Source organism: Nematolebias whitei, chromosome 12 (genome assembly GCF_014905685.2).
Source record: "Nematolebias whitei isolate Nwh7 chromosome 12, NemWhi1, whole genome shotgun sequence".
NCBI classification, from domain to species: Eukaryota; Metazoa; Chordata; class Actinopteri; order Cyprinodontiformes; family Rivulidae; genus Nematolebias; species Nematolebias whitei.
The window spans coordinates 33,537,151-33,561,048 of record NC_056509.1 but is presented as its reverse complement, the minus strand read 5'-3'; the positions used below and the strand labels follow the sequence as shown (position 1 = coordinate 33,561,048).

Below are 23,898 nucleotides of genomic sequence, written 5' to 3'. Positions count from 1 at the left end.
CCCCTTCTCCCTTCATCGGTCTCTCTCTTTTGTCTCCAAGCTCTCACCCTCCATACCCTATCTATCCATCTCCCCTCTCCCCTCTCTTTCTCTCCCCTTCCTCTTGCTAAAACAGTAGGACGCTTAACCTTGATAACAGTGAGACCCCCCCCCAAAGTGACACACACACACCACCGGAGAAGTGCTTTGCCAGCATGCCAGGCCGGTCCAAGGGACGGCTGTACCCTTCGAGGTGAACAGGACACCGGGAAATGCAGCAACAACAAAACACACACACACACACAAAAGCAGCTCACTCCAGGTCTTTCTTAACACGAGCCCTTTAAAGCTCTTTTGTCAGCTGACATTGAGAGAGCGAGCGCCGTCGATCTTCCAGCGTTTAACGCACAAACACACACAGAGAAGGTGGCAAAAGGAGAAGTATGAAAAATGAGAGACGGTAAAGGTGAAGTTACCTGCTGAGAATTTATGATTACAATGCGCAGGCGGCGCAGGTACATCACGCTGCTGATCGTACGCATGACAGGGAAGTATAAAATGTGGTTTTCCAAAAACACAACGCACACACACACACACAAAACCCACTCATACTGTTGAGGGAAAACTAACAGAGAAGAAGAGAAAGGAGTGAGACGCATGCTTTCTTCCTCCTCGTCAGCTGAGACTTCCTCACATTTCCAACTGAACAAAACACAACTTACAAAATTTGTGGTTTTGAAATTTTCATAAAATATTCCTTTTTAAAGTAGAATTTTGGGGGAAACAGTGCTACAAAACTATATATTTTTTTAATTTTATTCACGTTATAGTATATATAAAGTACTTTTCTTCTTCTTCTTCTTTCGGCTGCTCCCTTTATCATGGGTCACCACAGCAAACTAACACATACAAAGACTTGGCGATTGTTTTTTCACCGAATGCTCGTTTCTTGCGCAACCACAGACCACCGAGCTACCACACCCCTTTGTGAGAAGCAGAGAGCTGTCTTCTAGGGTGCCCCCAGGGGAGCAGATAGTGGGGGGTTAAGAGCCTTGCTCAAGGGTCCAGGGTGGGGAAAATGAGGGTGGAGGCAGGTGTGGGTGCTTCACATATCCCATCCACATTTTTGATGTTGTCGGTTCGTGGAGTTGAACCGGCGACCTTCCGATCACAGGCTCGCCTTTAACCTCTGAGGCACCACTCCCCCTATATATAAAGTACAATTTAGAACAAGACTAATCTCCTGAATATTTAGCTGCTTCTCTTTTGGTTAAATTTGAGACTACACATTCAACTACACATCTTATTGTAGCCAAATGACAAATGAAATACAGTTTTAAAGAAATATTAAATGTCTTATAATTAAGTGTTTTATTAGGTGGTACACCTGTTGATGTTTATAAGTAAACATGCATATTAAAACAAAAAAAAAGTTTTTTTTTTCTCACGAGTTAATGCTGTGCATTTTATCCGATGTTAGGTTTCTGTGCTTCCTTAAAACTCAGTTCAGATCTTTTAAAACAAGGTTCTGAAGATCTCATAGACAGTTAATATCTTACCTGTTGTGGATGGCTCTTTGAATAACCTCTTTTTGGAGAAATAAGGTTTACTTTAGATCAGACTGATAGAGCTCCATTTCAAAAGATCTGAACTATCCACTGAAATTCTACCGTTTTATTTTTTTAGCTTTGTAAAACTCATTTATAAACGTGTTCCTGATGAATGTTTGATGTTGACTCTTTTTATTTGATGACGCAGTTAATGTTCCCCTTTTTGACTTTGGGCTCCTTTAACTGCGTAGTCATAGTTTGTTAAGTAAGTTTGTTAAGAATGCTGAGTCAGCATTTACCCATTTTCCAGTTTGTTCGTTTTTTTAATTTCATACTTTTTTTTTGTTATCTAACTACTTCTGCACACTTTGTGTTATTTTAGTAGTTTATATATCAGAATGTTCAGTTAATTTAGGAGCTGGATGTTTTGATGTTGGTATTTGTAACTTTGATAGTTTCCTCAATAAAATGCACAAAGATTTCCAGTTCATTTAAAAAAACTGTTCTCTGAAATCTGCTTCAGCTGCTTTATTTTTGTCTTCTTATGCTACTCTTGATAGCTTTTAGCTGATTTTGGATTTTATCTAGCTTCAGAAACTTTTAGCTAAACTTTTGCTCATTTAGCTTTTTGCAAAAATTTTGCTTTGTTTGCTTTTAACTAGTTTTTTGCCTCATTTAACATTTCTGTTGCTACTTTAGGCTAGCTCTGCTACATTTTTTTTTATTTTAAGTAGCCTTTCACTGATTTTATCTTCTGAACTTTTGCTCTACCTAACTTTTGTATAGCCTTTTTTACCTTTAGCGATTAGCTATTGTTTTTCCATTTTTAGCTTTTAGATACCTTTTGCCACTTCTAGTTGGCCATTTGCTTATTTAGCTTTTTGCTAACATTGAGATAATTTTAGCTTTAACAGACTATTTTAGCTAGTCCTTTGCCACATTTAGCTTTAAACTAGCCTTTTAACAGAAAGCTATCTAAAAACTAGTGTTTTATACTTTTAGCTAGCACTTTGCTACATTTAGCTATTAGCTGGTGTTTTTCTAATTTTAGCTTCTAGCTAGCTTTTGCCACTTCTAGTTAGCCATTTGTTTGTTTAGCTTTTTGCTAATATTGAGATAATTTTACCTCAAGCTAATTTAGCTAGTTCTTTACCATGTTTAGCTTTTAGCTAGCCTTTAAGCACAAAGATATCTAAAAACTAGAGTTTTTGTACTTTTAGCTAGCAATTTGCTATATTTAGCTCATTTAGCTATTAGCTAGTGTTTTGCTAGTTTTAGCTTTTAGCCAGTGTTCTGATTTTGATTACCAGAGTTCTGCTAATTTTAGTTTTGACACACCAGTTTTAGCTTTTTCAGCAAATTTCAGCAGTCATTGATACTGCATGTTCATTGTCTAGTTTAAATCTGGATTTTAGCCTTTCTCCCTTTATAGGGTCAGTTTTATTAGCGTTACACTGATACTAAAATATAAATTATATTACAGGTCAGAGACTTAAAGTCAGCTGTATGAAACGAAGGACAGAGAGAGAGAGAGAGAGAGAGTCAAAGAGGGCACAGTGAGACACTGTCACACTATCCATCTGATTCATAAGTATTGGGTAAAATTTCCTGTTCTCATATGAACCACATGCACCTTCAGCTCCTCCTTTTACAAAGCACAAGCAGCTTCCAGACATTAGCCTGAGCCTGACTCGCTGAAGCATTTACCTCAAAGTCGTTGGCCTTGTTGTAATGCATGTTGAGGGCTCGGAAGAGCTCGCAATCCCGGCTGACGCTTAGCTCCTCAGCTCCGGTGACGCCGTCGTTGATGGACTGACGGGCGAACTTCTCCATCTGGATGTAGTAGAACTCCCTGAAGTTGCTGAACCACTTGATCAGCTGGGAGGTGATGCAGCGGTTAAACTGAAACCAGAGATGGAAGCAGGACGGAGGGGTTAGGGTTAGCGTGTTTATAGTCATTTTGTTTTTTCATTTGCTCCCTTTAAAATTCTCAATATCTATCACCCACTGTGAAAAAGTGAGGGCGGATGATAATGTTTTTGCTCATAGCTCTGTGTATGCCTGTTCCCAAAATATCTCGTGAACTGGATGAATTTTACTGAAACTTGCAGGAAGTACTGGATGCACACCTACAACTGATTAACCTTTGGAGCCAGTCCAGTTTAAGATGGCTGCCACAGACGTCTGTCCTTAGAAAACACAAAAATATAATAATTATATGATAGTAATAATTTGATATAATTTATTATAACTCAATCAATTGTAAAATCTTTTTCAAAGTTTGCTGTGTTTGTAGCTGAAAGTGATTCACAACACACACTCACACAGTGTTAATCACTCTGCAAGAACTTTGATTAAAACTTTAGCATTAACTGAGTCAACCCTGTTTTTCTGTTAGCAAAATTTCCCGTGAAACATGACAAATTTACATGAAACCCCAGAAAAAAACCGCTGGATGTTTAGACAAAAAAACCCTTTTAGAGTTTAAGTTCAGTTTAAGCTAACCACCACAGCTATTCGACATCGGCCAACAAAAATGGTTATAATTCAATCACTATCACAGATTTTGACCTAAAATTAATAAAATGAAAGGCGGGAGCAATGTGTATTTCTTCAAGGAACGCTCTGCCTTTAATCGTATATACGATTATGCAGCATTCTCACTATTGTGATCCATTTTTCTTCCGTACCTTTTTTGGCGCGATTCTCATTCCAGTTTTCAATCTATTTCAACAAATCATATTTAAAAGCATTCAGCTCTTTCAGGACAATCCTGTTGACTTTTGGTATTGATGTAACTTAGGCTTTTTGAAAAATTTAGCGTTTCTACAATTTTTTTTCTTGTAGAAAATGATTTGAGCTCATTTTACATCCTTCATATCTTTAGATCTGTTGGCAACCTTTTACCGCTGCTTTCACATTTTGCTCTGGTTCAGCTACTTTCAGTTCATTTTAGCTCAGGGGTTTTCAGCTGTTTTGTGCTCCTTTCAGGATTTTTCTGCTAACTACCACATTTTTGTGCTTATTCTAACTTCTGTCTGCTAATTTCAGCTTGTTATGCTCCTTTCAGCTTTACTGATATTTCAGCTACTACTTAGCTGTTTTATGCTAATTTTAGCATTTTCAGATAATTTCACATTTTTTGTACTCAATTCAACTTTTTTGGTCAAATTCAGCAAAAAAAAAAAAAAAGTGCTCTCTCTACTTCCTTCTGGTAACTTCAGCTTCTTTCTGCTTTTTTAGCTACTTTTCAGCTTAAAAAAATAAATAAATTCCACTCTTTTTTTCCTTCCATTTCTGCTTCTTTCAGTCTAATTGGCAAACGTGTTCTTTCTGCTTTCTTCTACTAATTTAAGCTTGTTTTACCTTTCCGGCTACCATTTTAGCATTTTTAAGCTAATTTCAGCTGTTTCAGATAAATTCTAGTTTTTCATGGTAATTTCTGCTACTTTCTGCCTTAATTAACTTCTTTCTGCTAATTTCAGCTTATTATGCTCCAGTCCTTTCAGCCTATTTCTGCTTGTTTCAGCTTTTTCTACTATTTGGTTGATTTTTATAGCTTTTATCCGTTTCGTTCTAGTTAAGCTTTTTTCCACCTTTTCAGCTATTTTTTTGTGCTAATTTCAGCTATTTAAGTTATTTCCCTATTTTTGTGCTAATTTCTGCTTATTTAAACATATTTCAGCTAATGTGTTCTTTCTGCTTTCTTTTTCTATTTTAGGCTTATTCTGTCATTTCAGCATTTTTGTTGTTGTTGCTAACTTCAGCTATTTTTCAGCAAGTTCTTCTATAATAAGCATTCACACTGCCTTTTCGCATGAAATGCAATTTCTCTAGTTATGAATTGAATCAAGTAGGATCAGACACTTTGGTTTATTCAAATGTGTAGAAAAGACTTGCTTGACATGTTTGACTTATTTATCCATTGAATTTGAGTGTGAATGAAAGGCGTTTTATATCAGTGAGCTGCGGATTGAGTTGAGATGGGAGGAGGCTGCGAGAGATAAAAGACGAGTGGAAGAGAGCGCACAGGTTGTCGAGTGAGGGAAGATGATAGAGATATTAAGTACGACAGCGAAGCGAAGAGGTTAGCGAAGGAAGAATAAAAAGAATGGCAGAGTGTGTGTGGTTCATCTTCCCCGCTGGGAGTAGACCTCCTCCTCCCCCCTATCATAACCCTGAAAGTGGAGGGAGAGGTGGAAGAGAGAGGGGGTGAGACCGCAAACACATAATTGACCAGAAAAACGATTAAGTCATCATCTGAAGCGCCCCGGCCCGCAGGGGGCTCAAACATGTACTTAACCCCGTTCACCAATTACACCCTGATCTTCCTCCCCTTCGCACACGTCCCACACAGGGAGGAAAGGAGGAAGAGAAGAGGATGACAAGCAGCACGGAGAAGGTTGCAGCTATCTGATCTGTGCTGCTCGGGTGGATCCAGTAGAACAGGGGTGTCCAAATGTTTTCATATGTGGGCCAAAACTATCCAGATGAAAGGACTCGTGGGCCACAAAAATGTGAATTTAACTCTCAACGTGAACAATATTTTGTAGAAAGGACAAAAGTGTACTAATTTTGGTGGAGAAAGTATTAAATTGTTGTAGATCTAAAACATGAAAAGCCCCATTAACACTAAGCTTATATGTTTTATTAAAACAGATTTGATTTTTTGGGTCTATGTTTGTTGTTTTCTTGTGTTTGGAAAGTTCATTTTAGTCTGTTCTCAGCAACAAAAGTGTAATATGAGTAAGTGTCCGTGGGTCGATCAGCTTTTTAGACCATGGACGGCACAAAAGGCTGATGGAAGTTCTGAAAAATCGTCCAGCTGTCAGTCACTACAACAGATTCATGGAAGGTTTGATAAAGTTGATCAACTCGTATGTTGATGATACCACGTTATATTCATTTAAAAATGTCCAGTCCCCTCTTGATTATTTTATCAACTGCAACATTTAAACAAGTTTTATGAATCGTTATCCAAAAGTCTCTTTTCTGGTATAAATCAGTAAAGGTTTTTGGTGCTTTGTACCATGAAGTGAAAATAAAAAGATTATAGTCAAAGGCTTGTATTTTGCTTAATATTGCTCATTTTGAGAAGACTGTTTTTCATCTGTTTCGCTGAAACCAACAAAACTGCAGAAAATCTGCATCGACCTCTTAAGCCTGCTGGCTTAATGATAAAAACAATGATACCATTCTTAAACTGCAGTTGTGGGCCGCACAAAATCACTCCAAAGGCCGCAAATGGCCCACGGGCCATGCATTGGACACCTGTGCAGTAGAAGGAGATGAATCTGGTTCTGTTGCTTTTTTCCTGTTCATTCCTCGAACTTTATGAAACTATTCCATTTTATTTTTGGCTTCTAATAGTTTGTATCTTACAACTGCCCCCCCCCCCCCCCCCACACACACACACACACACAAACACACACACAGATGTTTAGTCCCTCTCCTTTGCTCTTTCTGTGGTACAGGAATAAAAAAGAGGAGGGAGGGGGACAAAGTGCTCCTAAACGCTGAGCGCACTGCTTGCCGGGAAGGCTGAGTGGTTTTGACATGGAGATTAGACTCTGGCTATTGTTTGACAACACACACACTTACTGAAGATGGGAGGAGAACAAAAAATTGATGAACAACAAACAAAACAGCTGGACCAAGATGGGACAAGACAAAAAAAAGCACTCTTCCTGGAACGATCAGTGGCTGGAGGAGAATATGTCTGATGTTTGGCAGCGAGTGTGTGTGTGTGTGTGGCTTTCCTAAAGTGCAGGGTGAGCATAAATGGGGAGGACGGGTGCATGGGACAATGGTGTTTCACTGGTTGGGATGGCGGTGATGCAAAGGGAAAGGGGGATAGGAGGGGGTCAGACTCGGAACGTGAGCAGTCAGCAAGCCAGGGTCATGACATCCGAGTGTCAAACAAACAAATTACTGACACTTACAAATACGTCGGAGCGTATTCTTAAACACACACACAATGAGGCAGACAGTCGGAGGGTGACCGGGCCCAAACACACTCTTTCACTTTACAGTGCACGGAGTGAAATCAAGTCCCACTGGGTGTGAATTTGAGACGGAAGTGACTGGGTGTTTATCCATGCAGGCATGTGTGTTGACATGCAACTGAGCAAGTGCAAGTCAGAGCAATGCGTCGTGAGATTAAAGTCAGTGAACGCTGCCATCGCTCATGAGAGGGACCCTTGGTGTCACTGCAGCTGAGGGGAAAAATACATTTGTCGCTCTGGACAAAGATTATTATGTCGACAGTCTGGGCGAAGACGTATTAGGTTAGGCTCAATCACAACATCCGCCACACGTGCAGAAATGCTGTACGTTCTGGTAAATAATTCAATTATACCACATTAACTCTCCTCCTAACACTCAGGGATTCAATTTTGGCAAGTTCCCCCCCTTCAGCTTCCAGCAGTCTTGGTTCATTAAGTTGCTGGTGGGGCACAGAGACCCCCTGATAGCAGCTAAGAACGGGTGTGTTCAGAGTAAAAGGAGGGAATCGGTTCAAAGGAGCACATCGCTGCAGCTCCTTAATCAGAGCTGGCAGGGGTCAGCCTGCACAGACATGAGAAGGAGTGAGGAGAATGTGTGTGTGTGTGTGTGTGTTGGACCTGTAAGTGTTGGAGCATCTATGTGTGTAAAAGTGTGTGTGTGTGGCTAAGAGGTAGAGCAGAGAAAGACAGTGGAAGCGTGTTTCTCACACTCACACTCAAGAGCCTGTGAAAGGTCAGCGCTTAGTGCTAACAGCACGAGATAAAAAGTGGCATGCACACACACACGCGCACACTTGCGCACATGTTCTGTTGATGAACAGACGCGCACTGAGTTCTAGAATAGGAAAACACTCAAGTGTCCTTTGTCTAAACTATATTAGTCGCCTGCAGGAAAGAGTCAGGAGCGCACTCGGTCACAAAAGTCTGCGCACGTTCTTTTGTCTTTCGGCTGGTTGTTTTGTAGGAACGCGTTCAGAGTAAAAGCCACAGAGTCTCCACGAGCCAACGCTTTCTGTACGGACTGCAGCGCAGAAAGCACACATGACCTCAGAGTGCTCAGCAGCATCCAGAACAACTAGAGAGAAACCTGGACGGGCCTCCCTCTCTGTCTCTCCCCGTCGTAAGCCCCTCCACAGTCATCGGGGCTTTCCGACGTTTCCTGTTGTCGCAGGAGTGAATTGTGGGAGATAATCTCTGGGTGTCTATTGGCTGATCGCACACAAAAAACGAAGCGGCCCTGGAAAACGGGCTTTTGTTGCTGCTGTGACTCAAAATCCAGTCGCTGGCTTTTCTTTCTCCGCCGGCCCCGACGAGGCACACATGCCATGCCACACCATCAGCGAAAAAAAGAAAAGAGAAGGAATGTCATATAGAAACAGGAAAACCCTCCTGACCTTAGCTGGCAAAAAGCACGTGACTGGCCCAGATGCTACAACTTGTTGCTAAAAGTCAACGATTGAAACCAACAATTTGGATTAAAAGCGAAAAGTTAACGTACACTTTCTAAAGGCAAAGAGGACGTTGCAGGAAAGGCAACAACTTTTTAAACTGACCTAATCTCATTGATCTCTCGATGCTTACTTAAAGCACCACATACAACAATAATGAGATGTTTTAAAGCTAGCAGGGTAAAATGGGCTCTCGTTATCGACACCAACAATATCCTTAAGACAAATGTGTCAAAATATCGCCTTAAAAGAAGCTTAGTGGAGGGGAACAACAGCTCCAGCGTCCCCTGGTTATACGGCCAACCCACTTCATGTGTGCACTTGGCTCTTGATGGTTCAGACCTGATTAGTCAAGACCTGATTAACCCTAAAGACTTTTGTTTGAAGACAAGCTCAGTCTAATGAGATTGTCCCATTCCCATACACTGCTTTAAAGCCTGAGCTCATTGTTATTTACTGAGAATGAAAACAAACTACTGTGACCCATAATCCCCTAAATATCTTGACCTTGTTTAGGTTCCTGATGAGGCTATTCATGATGAGGTCACTTCCATGGGAACGATTAATCGGCGAAGCAAATCCCTGATTTAATCTTACATCTTATCAGGAGGATTTTGAATCTGTGATGCAGCTGAGTCGAAGCAGATGGCCGCCCGTCCTGAGCCTGGTTCTGCTGGAGGTTTCTGTTAAAAGGGAGTTTTTCCTTTCCACTGTCTCCTTTGTGCTTGCTTAGGATGGGAAACTGCGACAAAGTGGATTTGACACAATCTGCTGGCTTCCTTAGATAGATAACTTTTACGAATTGTGTTTTATAATGCATGTGAATGTTTCTGTGCAGTGCCCTGAGACGACTTCTGTTGTGACTCGGTGTTATATAAATAAACTGAACTGAGTTGAGAATTAAAATAAAAGACATCATCGTTGCCTCTTTTTTTAATCATATTCAAAACTCTCTCCTGTGTGAATGATGTGAACTTGGAGTGATGGTTGTTGGGGACGGCACACAAGAGGTGGGCAGCTGGTAGAAAAAGGAACCTTTATCTTCATTTTTGAATAAGATGGCCTGGATCTGTTGCAGTATTTACTCCGTGCATGGGCCAAGAGAGGCGCAAACACAAACACACACTAACAGCAACAGCCAACAGCACTAACAAACACCACGTTGCTATTGTTCATGTTCCTGTCTGTGCAAGTCACATATTGTGCATTGTTGTCATCCTTTTTCTTTATTAAACTCCCCGTGGAGCCAAGTTCATTCTTGTCATGTTCGCTAAAGCAACTCCTTCCCTTTTCGCCCCTCCCTCTGTCGAGCTATCAAACCATCCTCCCTCCACCTGCTCGTGGAGCCACTCCTCCATCTCCAGCCTCCATCCCTGCTCTCTCTATCCCTCCATTACTCATCCTTCTCTTTATCTTTAGAGCACTCACAGCCTCTCCAGTTCCCATTCAACTTCCTCATCGTGCATGTTTTGCATAAAACCATAATTTAGCGAGCAAAAAGGACCTTGTTTTAAGACAGACAAGTGTACATTGTTTGCCACAACTGAAGCTATAGTGCATCTCAGTTTTTAAACCAAACTTCCCCCTTTTTTACATCATGTGCGTTTACAAAATATTAGGAAGCAACGGAGCAAAAGACAGAACAGCAGAGGTAAAAGACCGACTCTGTCCTCGGACATTACACAAAACGGTCATTATTTTAACATGTCAGTTAATGCAGATGACTTTAAACATACTAAAAGTGGTCTTGAGGAAAAAGAAGTGGGTAAAGTTTAATTAACCTCCAAAATAAAATAAACTCACCTTAACATCAGAGAAGAACATCTTCAGCATGTTAGAGCTTGGGTAGCGGGTGTAGAAAAACATGAGCTTGGCCTTCTTCAGATGATTGGGGGACAGACCTTCTTGGATCTGAAAATACTTTCCTGTTAAGGACATTAACAGTTCTTCGGATGTAAATAGATCTGCTATCAAGCAAACATATAGCACAAATATTTGGATGCTTGCTAATGACTGTGAGTAAGTTTGGCAAGAGACTGGCATTCGGATGAAGGGTAACCAAATTTTCTTTCAGGCATTAACGCAGGGTTTCTGAAAGGGGGGGGGGGGTGGTAGGGGGGCAGCTGAAGACAAGAGCACAAACGCAAGCCCATTTGCTTGCAATTAGCATGGTCCGTATCAGGTGTGAGAGTGTCACGGTAAATAAAACGCTCGCCAGCCGTATAGTCGATGCTTTTACACAAGAAGGCTCATTTCACAGTCAAAGTAAGCAAACGCCTTTGCCTACACCCTGTGCTAACCTCCACCCAAAAAAAAAAGGAGGAAGAAAAAAGCAGGCATTTGCATATCACAGACAAAGACAGCAGTTAACGCCAGTGACGGGCAAGAAGGCCTAATGGCTTGGCGACAGCACATGCCAAGCCTGAATATGACTGCCTCATGCTGGCTACATCAGTGGCAAAACACAGCACAGGAGATCCTACACTAGTCAGGACAATGTGGAAAACCTTCTCGCACCCACAAATTCATTTTTAGGGACCTTGTCTTCCTAATGGATCTCCTGGATTGAACAGCGGAGAGGGATGGAGATGGGCTGTTGGGGGCACCTTGAGGGATAGCATAGTTCCAGCCTTCAATTACATCCCCCTCCTCCTCCCTCTGCTCCACCCCTAAACTCCCTTCCAAGCCTCCTGGCCACTGCCAAACCCTTGGAGGAGCAAAAGAAGGAGTAGGAGGAGAAGAAGAGAGGCGCTGAGGCTTTGGACTCGGCTAGTGACGGGAAGACTGGAACACATCTGCGCTGCTGAACAGCCCAAGCCATTTCCATGGTGAATTAACGGCCGTACAATACATCTGATAATTTCAATCTGGGGGATAAGACATTGAAAAGGAAAGAGGGGAAAGGGGGGCAAGGACCTCAGGCTGGTTCAACATCAAGCAAGAGTTGAAATTACACAGAACGGGCAGTTTTCATGAAGCCTGTTTACGACAGAGTGGATAAAATACATCGCTTGACACTGATTCTGATGTACAGCGTTGGCCACGATTGTTAAAATCAGTCAAGTGTCCAGATGTAGCTGTAACTACAGAGCGGGAAGAAAGCATCAGCTGCTAGATTGGATTGCACTTGGCCTTCGGGTTACGCAGCAGAGCCAGCAAATCCTGAACCATGCTGGGCTGGCTCCTTAAAGACCTTGTCAACTTTTTTATGTGATTCAGAAAGGAAGAGGGAGAAGGAGAGTGCACCCAGTGAGGGTCTTGCTGGGGGGAAAACCCTGGCAGTCTAGTGTTGCGCTGACAGTCGCGGCCAAAAGAGCAGCACTTCACTTTCCACACCACACCATCTGCTCCAAGAGGGGACACAATGGAACCTCAGAGCAGAGAGAAAGAGACAGCTTTGTCTTTAAAAACAGGTGAGATCTGTCTGTTGTGAAAGCTTTGTGCTTATATTCAGATTAATTTGTTTTTGCTTTTTCAATTAGGATTAGCAACACTTTCCTCTTATCAGACGTTACAATTCTACTGCATAATACCACCTCCCTTCAGCTACCAATTAAAAAGCCTCGTACTTCCTGATTAGACATTTTCATTCCCAATTCACCCACAGCTTGCAAATGTAATTGTGATTGGACTTAGGGGTGGCGTGCAAGGCTATTATTTTGTCATGATGGCACACTCGCACCAGCTGGCCCACTGTTTGCCTGCCACATCTGACAAGATATCATAATTCCCACAACACTTCCCCAAAAGCTCGAAGTCATGAGAGGAAAATGGCTGCTCCGTTTCCTAATTCATAGGTGTAAGGACAAGAAAATTTGGAGCCGGACTCTCTGAACAAATGGGAAAATTGATAGCAGCCATCTGCTGTAAAACTGGTGAACTTGAATGCACCTCGCAAAGTGTCTGAGGAGCTGCGTTAAACAAAAAAGCTACCTAAATATAATTGGAAGAAGATACAGAGTACAAAGAAATTTCAGAAATGACACAATTATTACAGCAAAACACCACTTTTGAAAAAGTCAAAGTCAAAAATAAAAGATTTAAAAAAATAACTGCGTATGTTGTTCAGTCAGTTATTTTCATTTAGAGGAGTACATTAATGTCCTGAATTTATAAATGCTACATTGAAAGCCACAGCATCTGGCATATGCAGTTATTGTTTGATTGCTTCTTTTTTTTTTATAACTTCCTTACTTTCTGTCAGACTCTGCATGTTTCTCTCTCCATTTTCTCTTTTCATCCCTCCATCGGGAGCCCGTAGAGAAGCAAAGGATTATGGATCTCTGGAAAGCGTTCACCCTTGGGTCAGAAGACAAGACAAGGCGAGGTAATGAAAGATAAACAGCTCGCTGCAAACACCTGTTAACGTCCGCTTCAAAGAAAAGACGGAGAGGAGCGGGGGGGTTGGCAGGGAGGGAAAACAAAAAAAGAAGTATTTGGCTGCCAAGCAACAGCCGAAGGGCCCCCCGGGCTGTTGACAGATCTTTATGAAATGAAAAAGGAGAGAAAAGAAACGACAATGATTGTGGGCTTTTACAACAGCGATGGATGATAAGAGGAACACAGGAGAAAACACGAGCAATCATAAATATACATCTTTCCCCGAGTCCTCAGGCAAACCTTTTGTGACATACACACACAAAAGGCCCACAAAAAACAACTAAAAACTAGACACTCAGGTGCACACAAAAGCAACAAGGTATTCACTTAACTAATATACACACACAACAAGAAAAAGGCTGTTGGATTAATTTCTTAAGAGTGTAATGAATGTTAATGAGATGAAGACAAAGCCTTTCCAGGACAACCGATGGGACTCAAATCAAACTTTCATAAGGGTTAGAGGGTATTGAATGGTCAGATACTAAAGAGGTATAAGGGAAATGGAGAAGGGACTGAACATAACTGTTTAAGCTATTAGATTTGTGTCCACGGGGGATTCAATTTGAGACTCCCATAGGGGATAGCCTCTTTATCCACAGGGCATTATTGGGGCAAACTGGGGTTAAACTTTAAGACCTATACAACCTCATAGCGAGCCAAGCTTCAGGATTTCACCTTCCTAGCTCCTTAGCATTTCAAACTGCATCTTTTTTCAGGCAGAAAAATTAAACTTGTCTTTGCAAGTAAGTGATATATGACAAGAAAGCTTTTACAGCACTTAGGTTCGGAAGAATGGGCTGTACGGTGCTGTGAGAAGGAAGAGGTATGGGTATAAAAATAAATGCAACAATGGTGAAGGGAATAGCAGTGGGAGGAAAAGTGATTCATCAACTGTTTCTCAGTTTCTTAGGCTAGTTTCAAACAGCTTAAAAAGATTTGATTTTTAACTCTTTGTGGTTCAGATGCATGGTTGCAGATGTGTCTCAAGAGGAATATTACCACCTGCGAGCAGGTTTCGCTGGTTTAAACTGGTCAACGAAAATTTAAAACACCCAAATTCCTTTACCTTTACCTTTTTTACATCTCTGAAAATACAAACCTCACTGTTATGTTCTTGTTTTTAAAGGATACATTGCTTCCTGAGTAAGGTGAGATGTCAGACATGTCCTGAAGATCACTGCACTCTGACTTGATCAGGGACAAGGAGAGACTCTCAGCGGTGCTGCCCGGATGTGCTGGTGAACAGGAGCGATGGTGGTGCCCCAGGTGGTGTCCTGATGCCATCTTGGTCCTCAGACTGGTGGTCTCCCGGGGCAAATCCATAGAGTCTGGTGAGGCACGGTCTTTCCCCGTGTAACCACCTGCGGGCGCACCAAGGGGAGTCTGGAAAGGGTAGCCCATGAGAGGCAGTGGAAAGGGATGCCGAAAAGATGGAGGACTGAAGCCCATGGATGCAGAGAGTGAAGAGGGATGAAGGGCAGGGTGGTGATTACTACCATGGGCACCAACAGCCGAAGCCTGGTGGTGGTGGTGATGCTCGCTGGGTGTCTTCCTTACTACTAAGGGCAGAGCTTCAGTTTGGTCGTTAGTGGGGCCTGGAATGCCTGGCATACTGGCAAAGGAGTCCAGTGGGTTGGGAATGATAACATCGCCGAAGCACTGCAGCCTCTGGTTGGCCGTGTGAAAGTTTGGGTTGTCTCCATTTACAGCAGGAGGAAATCTTTCAGGGGGTAAGGATAATGGTGGAAAGGCCTGCTGAGGAGTAGGACGTGGAGGCTTAGCAAATACTTTAACCACTGTGTCCACTACCTGGGTCATAGCTGAATTGAGTTCCTGCTTCAGTGTTTCTGCTAACTGTTTACCTTCAGCGTGCATGGAGGAGCCCGGACCTCCTTTGCTTCGGCTGAGTCCATCTCTTCTTGGTTTATCTCTGTTGGCTAGCATGGCCTGCTCCTGAAGCAAAGCCCGTGCCCTGTCAAGGAAATGGCCTGGATCGAGATCAGACATCTCGTTGTCAGAGCGTAAGTCATCTCCGCCCCGGTCATCTCCACCGGTGTCAGACCTCACTGGGCTGTCCTCTGACATATTTCCAATGTCATTATGGAGGTCGTTGTGTTCTGAGTCATCTGTGGAGTCATAGATCTGAAAGAACTTCTCCTGCAGCTGCCGAAGCTGCTTTTGCATGTCCTCCAGCTGCAGCTTGAGTTGTCGCCTCTCCTCCTGCTTTTGCTCTTTTCTCTGGCACACCAGCTGAGTGAAGCTTTGCTGCTGCTGCTGAGGCAGCCGCTGTTTGCGCTTGTTCTCCCGACTGTTACCGCTGCACATCTCTCCACCCCGTGGGCTGCAGGGGGCCTGGTGTTGAGACTGAGGAGGAGGGCAGCCCAGCTCCATCTCCCGCTCGCTGTCCATCTCGTGGTCACGTTCATGACGGGAAGCAGCGGGCACCACCACGCTCGGGGAGTGGCTCATACCACGTATAATGTTCTCTACACGGGCTCGCTTGGCACGCAGGTGTTCGTCATTGAGACGTTCAATGTCAAAGGTGGCCAGGCCAGGAGGGCGGCTAAATGGTGACAAGCACTCTTGAGGGGTGCTGTCCTGGGAGGAGTTACTGCAGGCGTCCTCCTGTGGAGCATCTGAGCTAGCATTAGAGAGCCCTGATCCAGGGAAGCCTGTTTCCATTCTGTCACCTCTGTCTCCCCTTTCTCCCCTCTCAAGTCCTCCTCCATTTTTAGCAATGTTATTCTTGAGAAGCTGTGAGATAATGGTGGTGCCAGGGAAGGGCATCATGGCATCCTCGTATGAGTTGGCTCTCTTCAGTAGCTTTCGGAGTACATTTGACTTGGACTCGCTGTCACCAGCTGATAAAACGCCAGGCCCACCATGTGGCTGCACTACAGAGCACTCCATGGAGTCGTTGTCTGATCCGTGGTGAGAATGGGAGCTCAGAGAGTTCATGGCACTGAAAATGGCTGCTTTGGCGCGAGCGATATTATCAGTGGTTGTTGCTGTGGCTGCTGCTGCAGAGGAGGCTGTGCTGCCGATGGTCCTCTTAACACCAATGTCCACACGTCTTCGCTTGGTCTGTCTGTTCAGGAGGGAGTCGCTGTCATGGTCCGGCATCACGGGCTGCTGCTATTGGGCCATATCCCACAAACCCAGTCCTCTAGGGTCAAAGCCTCTGTGTGTCTACGAAGGGGAAGAAAATAAAAATAGCACAACTCACTAAGTAATACAAATTTTCAGGCTTTAACTTTATTTCATGCTTCTTTATTACCTCAATTGAAACAACAAAAAAGCTAAAACGATAAAGAATTTAGAAAATATTAGAAACACCAGCTGATGGAATATTTGCCTTAAGAAAACAAACTTCTTTTTTTTTTAATCCGATGTTTCTCTGAAGACAGAGACATCCGTGATTACACTCGAGCAACGAAACCGTAAGAACCGGTGACATGGGGGTAAAGATAACAGTCGAGATCGGGTCAGATTTAGGCCTTGGCTCAACATTCCAGGGCAAAGTCCTACATTTTATCCTGTCCCCTGTTAACATGCTGCGCGACACTGAACCAGTTCCCACGGAACACAAAGCTGCATAAAATTATGATAATTACTTAAGTACTTGTCCTCATTTCCATGATTGTGCAGTGTGTACGTACATAGGAGCTAGCTAACAAAATAAAAGAGTAAAATGAGGTTCAGATTATATAAAAAAAAAAAATAATGCACAAAAGGCAAACGGGGAGAGCATCTTACACATCCTGTAAACCCTATGAGCAAGTGACCCTGGGCACTTTAAAATATATATATTTTAAACTGTCTTCACACGTTGTGCAACATTAAAATTCTGTGTGTACTCCGATCAATATGGCCATCATATCTTACTCAACAAGGAAAGTGACACAAAAAAGGAACACAAAACAGACCTATTGATTGTGGTGCCAGCGTGAGCTCACTTCTGTGTTTTTTGTTTGTCTTTTCATCTGGCAGGGGCAGTTAATTCTGCTCAAATGAATAGGTCGCAAGGGTCAACTCTGGCAAAGAGCAACTTAAAGCGCTCTTACAAAAACCCTAATGCCCCTCTGAAAGCGAACCGTTTTGTCAGTACAGGTCTGCATCAATAGTGCCATGTAAGCAGCGGTGGCGGAGTCTTAGTCAGAGCCACGTCAAATCGTCTGCTCTCAAATATACGGAAACAAAAGCAAAACGGACAATTTAAAGATTGAACTGGAAGTTCTGCGTCTTCTCATAATAGAAAAAACTAAACCCTTTAAGAAGCAACGGCTCAGAATAAACCAGAGCAGAATTTATTTTGGCTTTAAAAACTGAAAATTAACACAGTTTTATGTTCAGTCTAGAGTTTTTGGATATTAAATATAAAACATTAGATATATGTTTGTTATATTAAAATGATAGCTGGTTTTTGAGAGAAGTTGGACCAAACAGCAGGATGAATTACACTTTTTAGTGAAACTTAACGACACACCGTCTTAGATCAATTGTTTTATCTTTATTTAATCAATTTAAGCAAAAGTAAGTCACTAAAGCTTACATACACACAAACACACACTCTGACACAAGTTGCATGCATCTCTTATAAATAAAATCTTAAAATCACATATTATTATGAACACGAGTCCAGATGTGTTGTAAGAATAATGTCTCAGCGACTCAATCAAGAAGCAACACATCTACGAGGATTAAAAAACTTTGACTTAATCACTTCAGGATCTTAAAGAACTTGGGATAGTCTCCTGCATCTGTATCTCTTCTTTATTTTTATCTAATTGATTAAAAAAAAAAGCTCCATAACTTTTAAGAAGCTATGACAATCTAAGACTTTCACACAGTCTTGAAAACTTTTTTTTCCCATCCAAATCACCAAACAAACTTTTCAACAAACAATCTAAAGAAACATAAGAGGAGCTTGGTTTAAATACAAGTTACAGATGGGATCATTTATTATTAGTTGCAGTGGAGTTGAGGTCTGGTGATGTCTTTGCGCAGACAAGTTGAACCAGCTCTTTATCAGAACTGTCCCAGAGAAAGAAGAGAAACCAAAATGTACCCCCATCAAAACAGAAGAACAGCCTCTGAGCTCATAGTTTTTGAGGATATGTCAACTTAAAATAGCTTCTTGTAAATAAAAACAACAACAAAACGAATCATGTTCCTTAACTTACTTCAGTTGCAATTCAACTTGATCTCTTTGACGAGGAAGGCTGGGCTTTGCGCTCGCAAATCATCCTCATCCATTAAAAAAAAAAAAAAAAAAAAAAAAATGCACACACACACGCACACCCGCTGCTCGCGCAACTCTCAGCACGTCTGATCAAGTTCAGGGGAAACCAAAACGCTGCGAGGAACAGATCTCTCCGGTTATTACGGCGACAAACGAGCTCCGGTGATGTTTTGATTTGTTTCTTAATTTTCCGCCCACCTTCCACCAGCGAGGCACAAAGAGAGGGAGGTGTCCGAGGACAAGGTTACTTACTCTGTAGATGAATCACGGGAGGGGGGGAGACGACCTGAACTCCACGGGGGCAGAAAAAGAGAAAACACGCAGGATGTCCGCGGACTGCGTCGCGGCGCGATGGAACAGTTGATGAGGAATGAAAGAGCTGGGATGAAATGACAGGGGGAAAAAAAAGGAGCAAAGCCGGAGAAATGTGGATGAAAAGAGCTCCTGCGCGTCGGTCTCTCCTTCTGTCCTCCTGAAAGAGTGAGAGACCTAGAGGGAGAACGGCAGAGAAAGAGAGAGAGAGAGCGAGAGAGAGAGGCTGCGCGCGCTGTGCGTCTCTGAGGCGCACTGGATGCAGGAGGACTGGATGCTGGAGCGCTCCTCCGCCACTAAGATTCACTTAAAGACGAGGCTGAAGGAAACAGGAAGACGTGCGCGTCACGTGATGCAACCGACGCAACCCACCAATAAGAAGCGTCGGTCCGGGCCACAGAACAACGCACTGAACTTGACCACAGAACTGGACTTGGCAAAGTGAGAGAGAGAGGAAGAAAAAAAAAAAATTAAAGAAAGATATCCCCCCCACCCCTCCACCTCTTATTTTTTGGGTTAATCTGTTTCTTCCCAAATCACCGAGCACGAGTAAGGAGCGTTACGCACTTCGGCATCTTTTTACGCAGCAACAAGAATAACAAAGTTGTTTATAATGTGTTGTTTTTAATTCTCACTCATAAACCCTTTAATAGATCCGTTCTATAATGACTTTTAAAGTGTTTATTTTTAAATACAAGTGTCCGACAACAAGTCATTTGGAAAAAAGCAGCTTAAATGAATAATTCGCAGGTTCGATTATTAGAGTTTTCCTCCAATTTTAATATGATATTACAGTGAAGAAGGAATGTTTTATATTGTTTACAAGTAAATATTTTCGGTCTTTATCTCGTTTTTTTTTTTTTTGATGTGGCAAAATTCTAAACAAATCTCGTTTTAATTGTGTTTAAAATACTTTATTTAAAAGTTTACCGAGTCATTTTTCATAATGATCAACTTTGTAATTTTAAACGTTTTAAAAGTTTATTTGTATTTGTTTTACTTTTATTCTGCAAATATATCCTGCGGATTCCCAAAGGGACCGACAGCTGTGCGTCATTTGAGAATCGGAGGCTCAAAGTGGATTGCGGAGATATTTTTACGCACAGTTACTCGTTGCGACCCAAAAAGTCTGGTTTTTGAACAAGCAGAGCAGCTTTTGCTCTGGAATCCAGATGGTCTCATACAAGAGGAGAATTAAAATAGCTCAGATGGTGAATTTTGTCGTGAATCCTTCAGCTCAACCCGTTGCCACCCAAATGTGCTTGTGCGTAAAACCAAAAGCAAGCCGTTTGGTTACGATTTGTTTCGACTTTTTCCCTTCAGCCCCACCTGTAACACTCAACATTTTCATCCATTTTTACACGGGAAAAAAGCTTTGCATTTCAGATTTATAAAACTGATATTTTTCACCATTTATTAATTCTTAAAAATAATTGATTTGATTTAAAAACTGGATGCATTTATTTAAATTCGGCTCGTGCGCTCAGAGCAAACGGCTTTGGCCTTTGACACAAACAACAGGTGAGTTCATCAAATGTTTTCGACGTCGCGTGACTTTTCATATATGCAACATGTTTAAAATGGAAAATGAGCTTTTATTCTAGCTTTTTTAAATTGTGGCGATTTCACTGATTATTTAGACAATACTAATAATAATGATAATAACAATAATAGTTTAAAATAAGTAATTTCAGCAAATTCAGGGAAAAAGTGTCCATCAGTTGATATTTTTGTTTCCATCTTTTTTCCTTTCATTTATCGCAATATTCTTCTTTTTTTAATTATTCTTCTGCACAAACAGGATTTTAAAGCACTTAACGAGAAATCTTATTTTCCACACCAGCCCCTCTCTGTCAGGTGCCAGGGAGGAAAAGGCGAGTCTCTTTTCCATGTCGCAGGCAAGTGTTTTTATAGGACGCGCGGGTTGCAACGAAGTCAGCAAAGTTTGGAGCGGCTTTTCCAAAAGCAGGTGTCCCGGCGCCCCCCCGCCCCTACGTGCCCCCCCGCCCCTACTCCCCTAAACAGCTCCGTGGCTTGATTTGGCCTCGGTTCCCCTGGGTGCCGTTGCGTTGCGCACACAGGCTGGAAAAGAAAAGACAAAAAAGACAACAGGCCGGGAACATTAAAGAAGCGCGTGTTTGGAAAAGGAAAACTCGGGGTGAGGTGAAGAGGAAACGCTGGCAGCTCTTATCTCGACCCATTCCAGGTGGATCAGCCCGTGTGTTTATTTCAAACACACACACACACACACACACACACACACACACACACACACACACACCATCACACACACCCACACACACACACACACACACACACACACACACACACACACACACACACACACACACACACACCCACCATCACACACACCCACACACACACACACACCACCACCACCCCTTCGTTTGAGCGCAACACACTCCAACAGCTATAAGGACCGAGGACGCGCCGTGCCATTACGCACTGATAGCTACATTTGACATGTTTATGAGAAGCGCGTGCACGTGCAGGAGAAGTGTGGAAACAGGACTTTTCCCAGAGGGGGTTATAAACCTGTTGTAAATCATATTCCGAGTAACGAGGGCACATTTTCACTGGAAGTTGGAGGGAAAAAAAGAACAACTTTCCTCCTTATAATAATAATAATAATTATTGTTATTATTATTATTATTATTATTGATTTTGTTGCAATTGAAGGCGGTAAATCAACAAACTGTGAGCAAACTCTGTTAATATTGTTCGACAAAAGGAAGCAAACCTCTTGAGCTGCGGCAGTGGTTCCAAAATGACCTTAATCAGATAATGACTTGATGAGTTCCTACAACAGCTCCATTTCTTTTCAGAGACAGTTTTCAGAGTAATGACACACACACACACACATGCACACACACACACGCACACACTTACACACTTACACATGCAGTGATGGTAAGCGCTAAAAGCTGTTTTGTTCCGGAGAGGTCTCCGGGTCCCTGGATAAAAAGGCTTTAGGAGGCAGGACCGAGAAGAGGAGAGGTTCTGATAAGTGAGTAGGAGTCTGAAGTCCTCGTTGGGAGCCCCATGTCCAGGACTTGATGTATTCATTTTTCCATGACAACCACGAGGATGCTGGAGAAAGGATGAGCACTTTTTTTTTTTTTTGGGCCAAGATAAAAAAAAAAAAGAAGAAGCTACGATCCAAATATATTATCAGGAAACATCCAGTTTGCAGTAAATTAACAGACATTTACATATTAAAGTGAAATGACCAGAGCTGATAACTGGCAGATTGTGTGTGTGCCCCCCACCCCCACCCCCCATGACCCACATCCATCCCTCTTTCTGGACTGTTTGTGTTTATGTGAAGACTGAGAAATAAAATGGGAGGAGAGTGTGTGCGTGTGTGTGTGGGGGGGTGGGGGGGTCATCCTCTGTGACTTGTTTCAGGGCAGTGAATGAACACTCACACATTCAAATGTACTATTTGCATGAATGGCTGTAGCTGCATGGAGATAATATGGTTCACAGACAAACTGACAATGAAACAGGAGCGCATGCTAAAAGATCCGAAGCAACAAGCTGTTAAGGAAACATTTATACCATAAACATGCCATTATAATTATTATCATCATTTAATCATTTTTTGTTGCATAATTCACGCAAAATGTTGCAAATTACATTTCGACATTTGAGTTTTGAACAAAGCAAAAATGCTCAGACATCAAGTCAGGCCTGTCAGGAGATAATGGGCAATTAAATGAATAATGTGCAGCGAGGCTGATGCATTAATTTAATTAAAAAGCAGAAATTTACTGGAGCTGCTGAACATCTTAGACATCTCGTTCAGCTTTGAAAATAATATTTGGAAAATATATATTTTTTAACTTTAAAACATTTATAAAAGAATGATGGGAGTTATAGACCAAAGTCAAAATGAACCAAGGGCGCGCTTATACGTGCGCGCTCACGCTCACACACACGCCGCGCCTCGGAGGCGCTCGCGCGGACAGACATGTTGGGAAACCGCCTGGAACTGTATTAAGCCTGACGTCCTTAAAACAAACAAAGGCACCATGAAATAAGGGCTTATGAGCTCAAAGTCAAAGAGCCCCCTCAGCTACGCTCCCTGTTTATCCCTGCCTCTTCTTCTTACTGGGGGGGTCACACTCTGAGCTCCGTTGGGAGGAGGGGGGGAGGGGTTAACTTTGCTCCTATGAACTCTCACCTGTCAACACGGAGCAGAGGACTTGGTAAACACGAAAGGACTTTAGCTGTTTACTTCTGGCGGTGACTTCGCCTGGTTTGGTCCTTGCGAGGCCGCGGTCACGCACTCAACTCTTATGGCGAGACAAAAGGGTCAAAATGCGCCACTTGTTTTTACTCTCTCCCCGCTCTATTCCTGCTGCTGCGCGCGCCTCATACCCGCGCCGAACTCCGTTCAATAATGGCGTAATTTTAATTCGGCAGCTCTAGCGCCAGACGCACCTGCTTAATAAACTTGGTTTTTGCTCTGGCGTGTGCAGAAAATCAGTCGGCTTCATTCGGCGGACATTTAAGCTCTGTTGATTCATTAAAACTGACTTATGAACATGTTTTTTTTAAGATATGGTGCTGGCCTCTATGTGAGAGTGAGGGGATTGAAGCAGGAATGGAATTCAATGAAATTCTCACCAAGTAGTTATTGCGTTGTTCATCTACAACTTGAAAATGATACTAAACAATTGATAATAACATTGCACTAGGTCACACCTGTGACACCTATGCTTATTGCTGCATGTGGCTGTTTTGTACTATGTCACTACCTTACCATCACAATTCAGTTAATCTCAGTATTACTCACTTCCTGTGCAATAACCTATCACACAACATGTGTAGTATGTGCAATATATATGTGCATTTAAGCTCATTACTGTGAAATACTTATTTATACAAATTCATCCTACTTGCACCATTATATTGATGTTGTTCTTTACTATAGGCTATGTATTTTGGAACTT

General features: G+C 42.4%; 1 protein-coding gene across 1 annotated transcript in view; it reads right to left on the bottom strand.

Annotated features, from left to right (window-relative positions):
• LOC119418544 (prospero homeobox protein 1) overlaps window positions 1–18,909 on the bottom strand; it is a 30,649-nt gene extending 11,740 nt beyond the window's left edge. The window contains exons 1-4 of the mRNA XM_037685858.1: window positions 18,860–18,909; window positions 14,497–16,554; window positions 10,786–10,893; window positions 3,237–3,431 (exon numbers count right to left, since the gene is read on the bottom strand). Of these exons, the coding sequence (XP_037541786.1) occupies window positions 3,237–3,431; window positions 10,786–10,893; window positions 14,497–16,488 (2,295 nt within the window). The 5' untranslated portion in view covers window positions 16,489–16,554; window positions 18,860–18,909. The remainder of the gene's footprint in view (window positions 1–3,236; window positions 3,432–10,785; window positions 10,894–14,496; window positions 16,555–18,859) is intronic.
• Window positions 18,910–23,898: the final 4,989 nt, after the last annotated feature.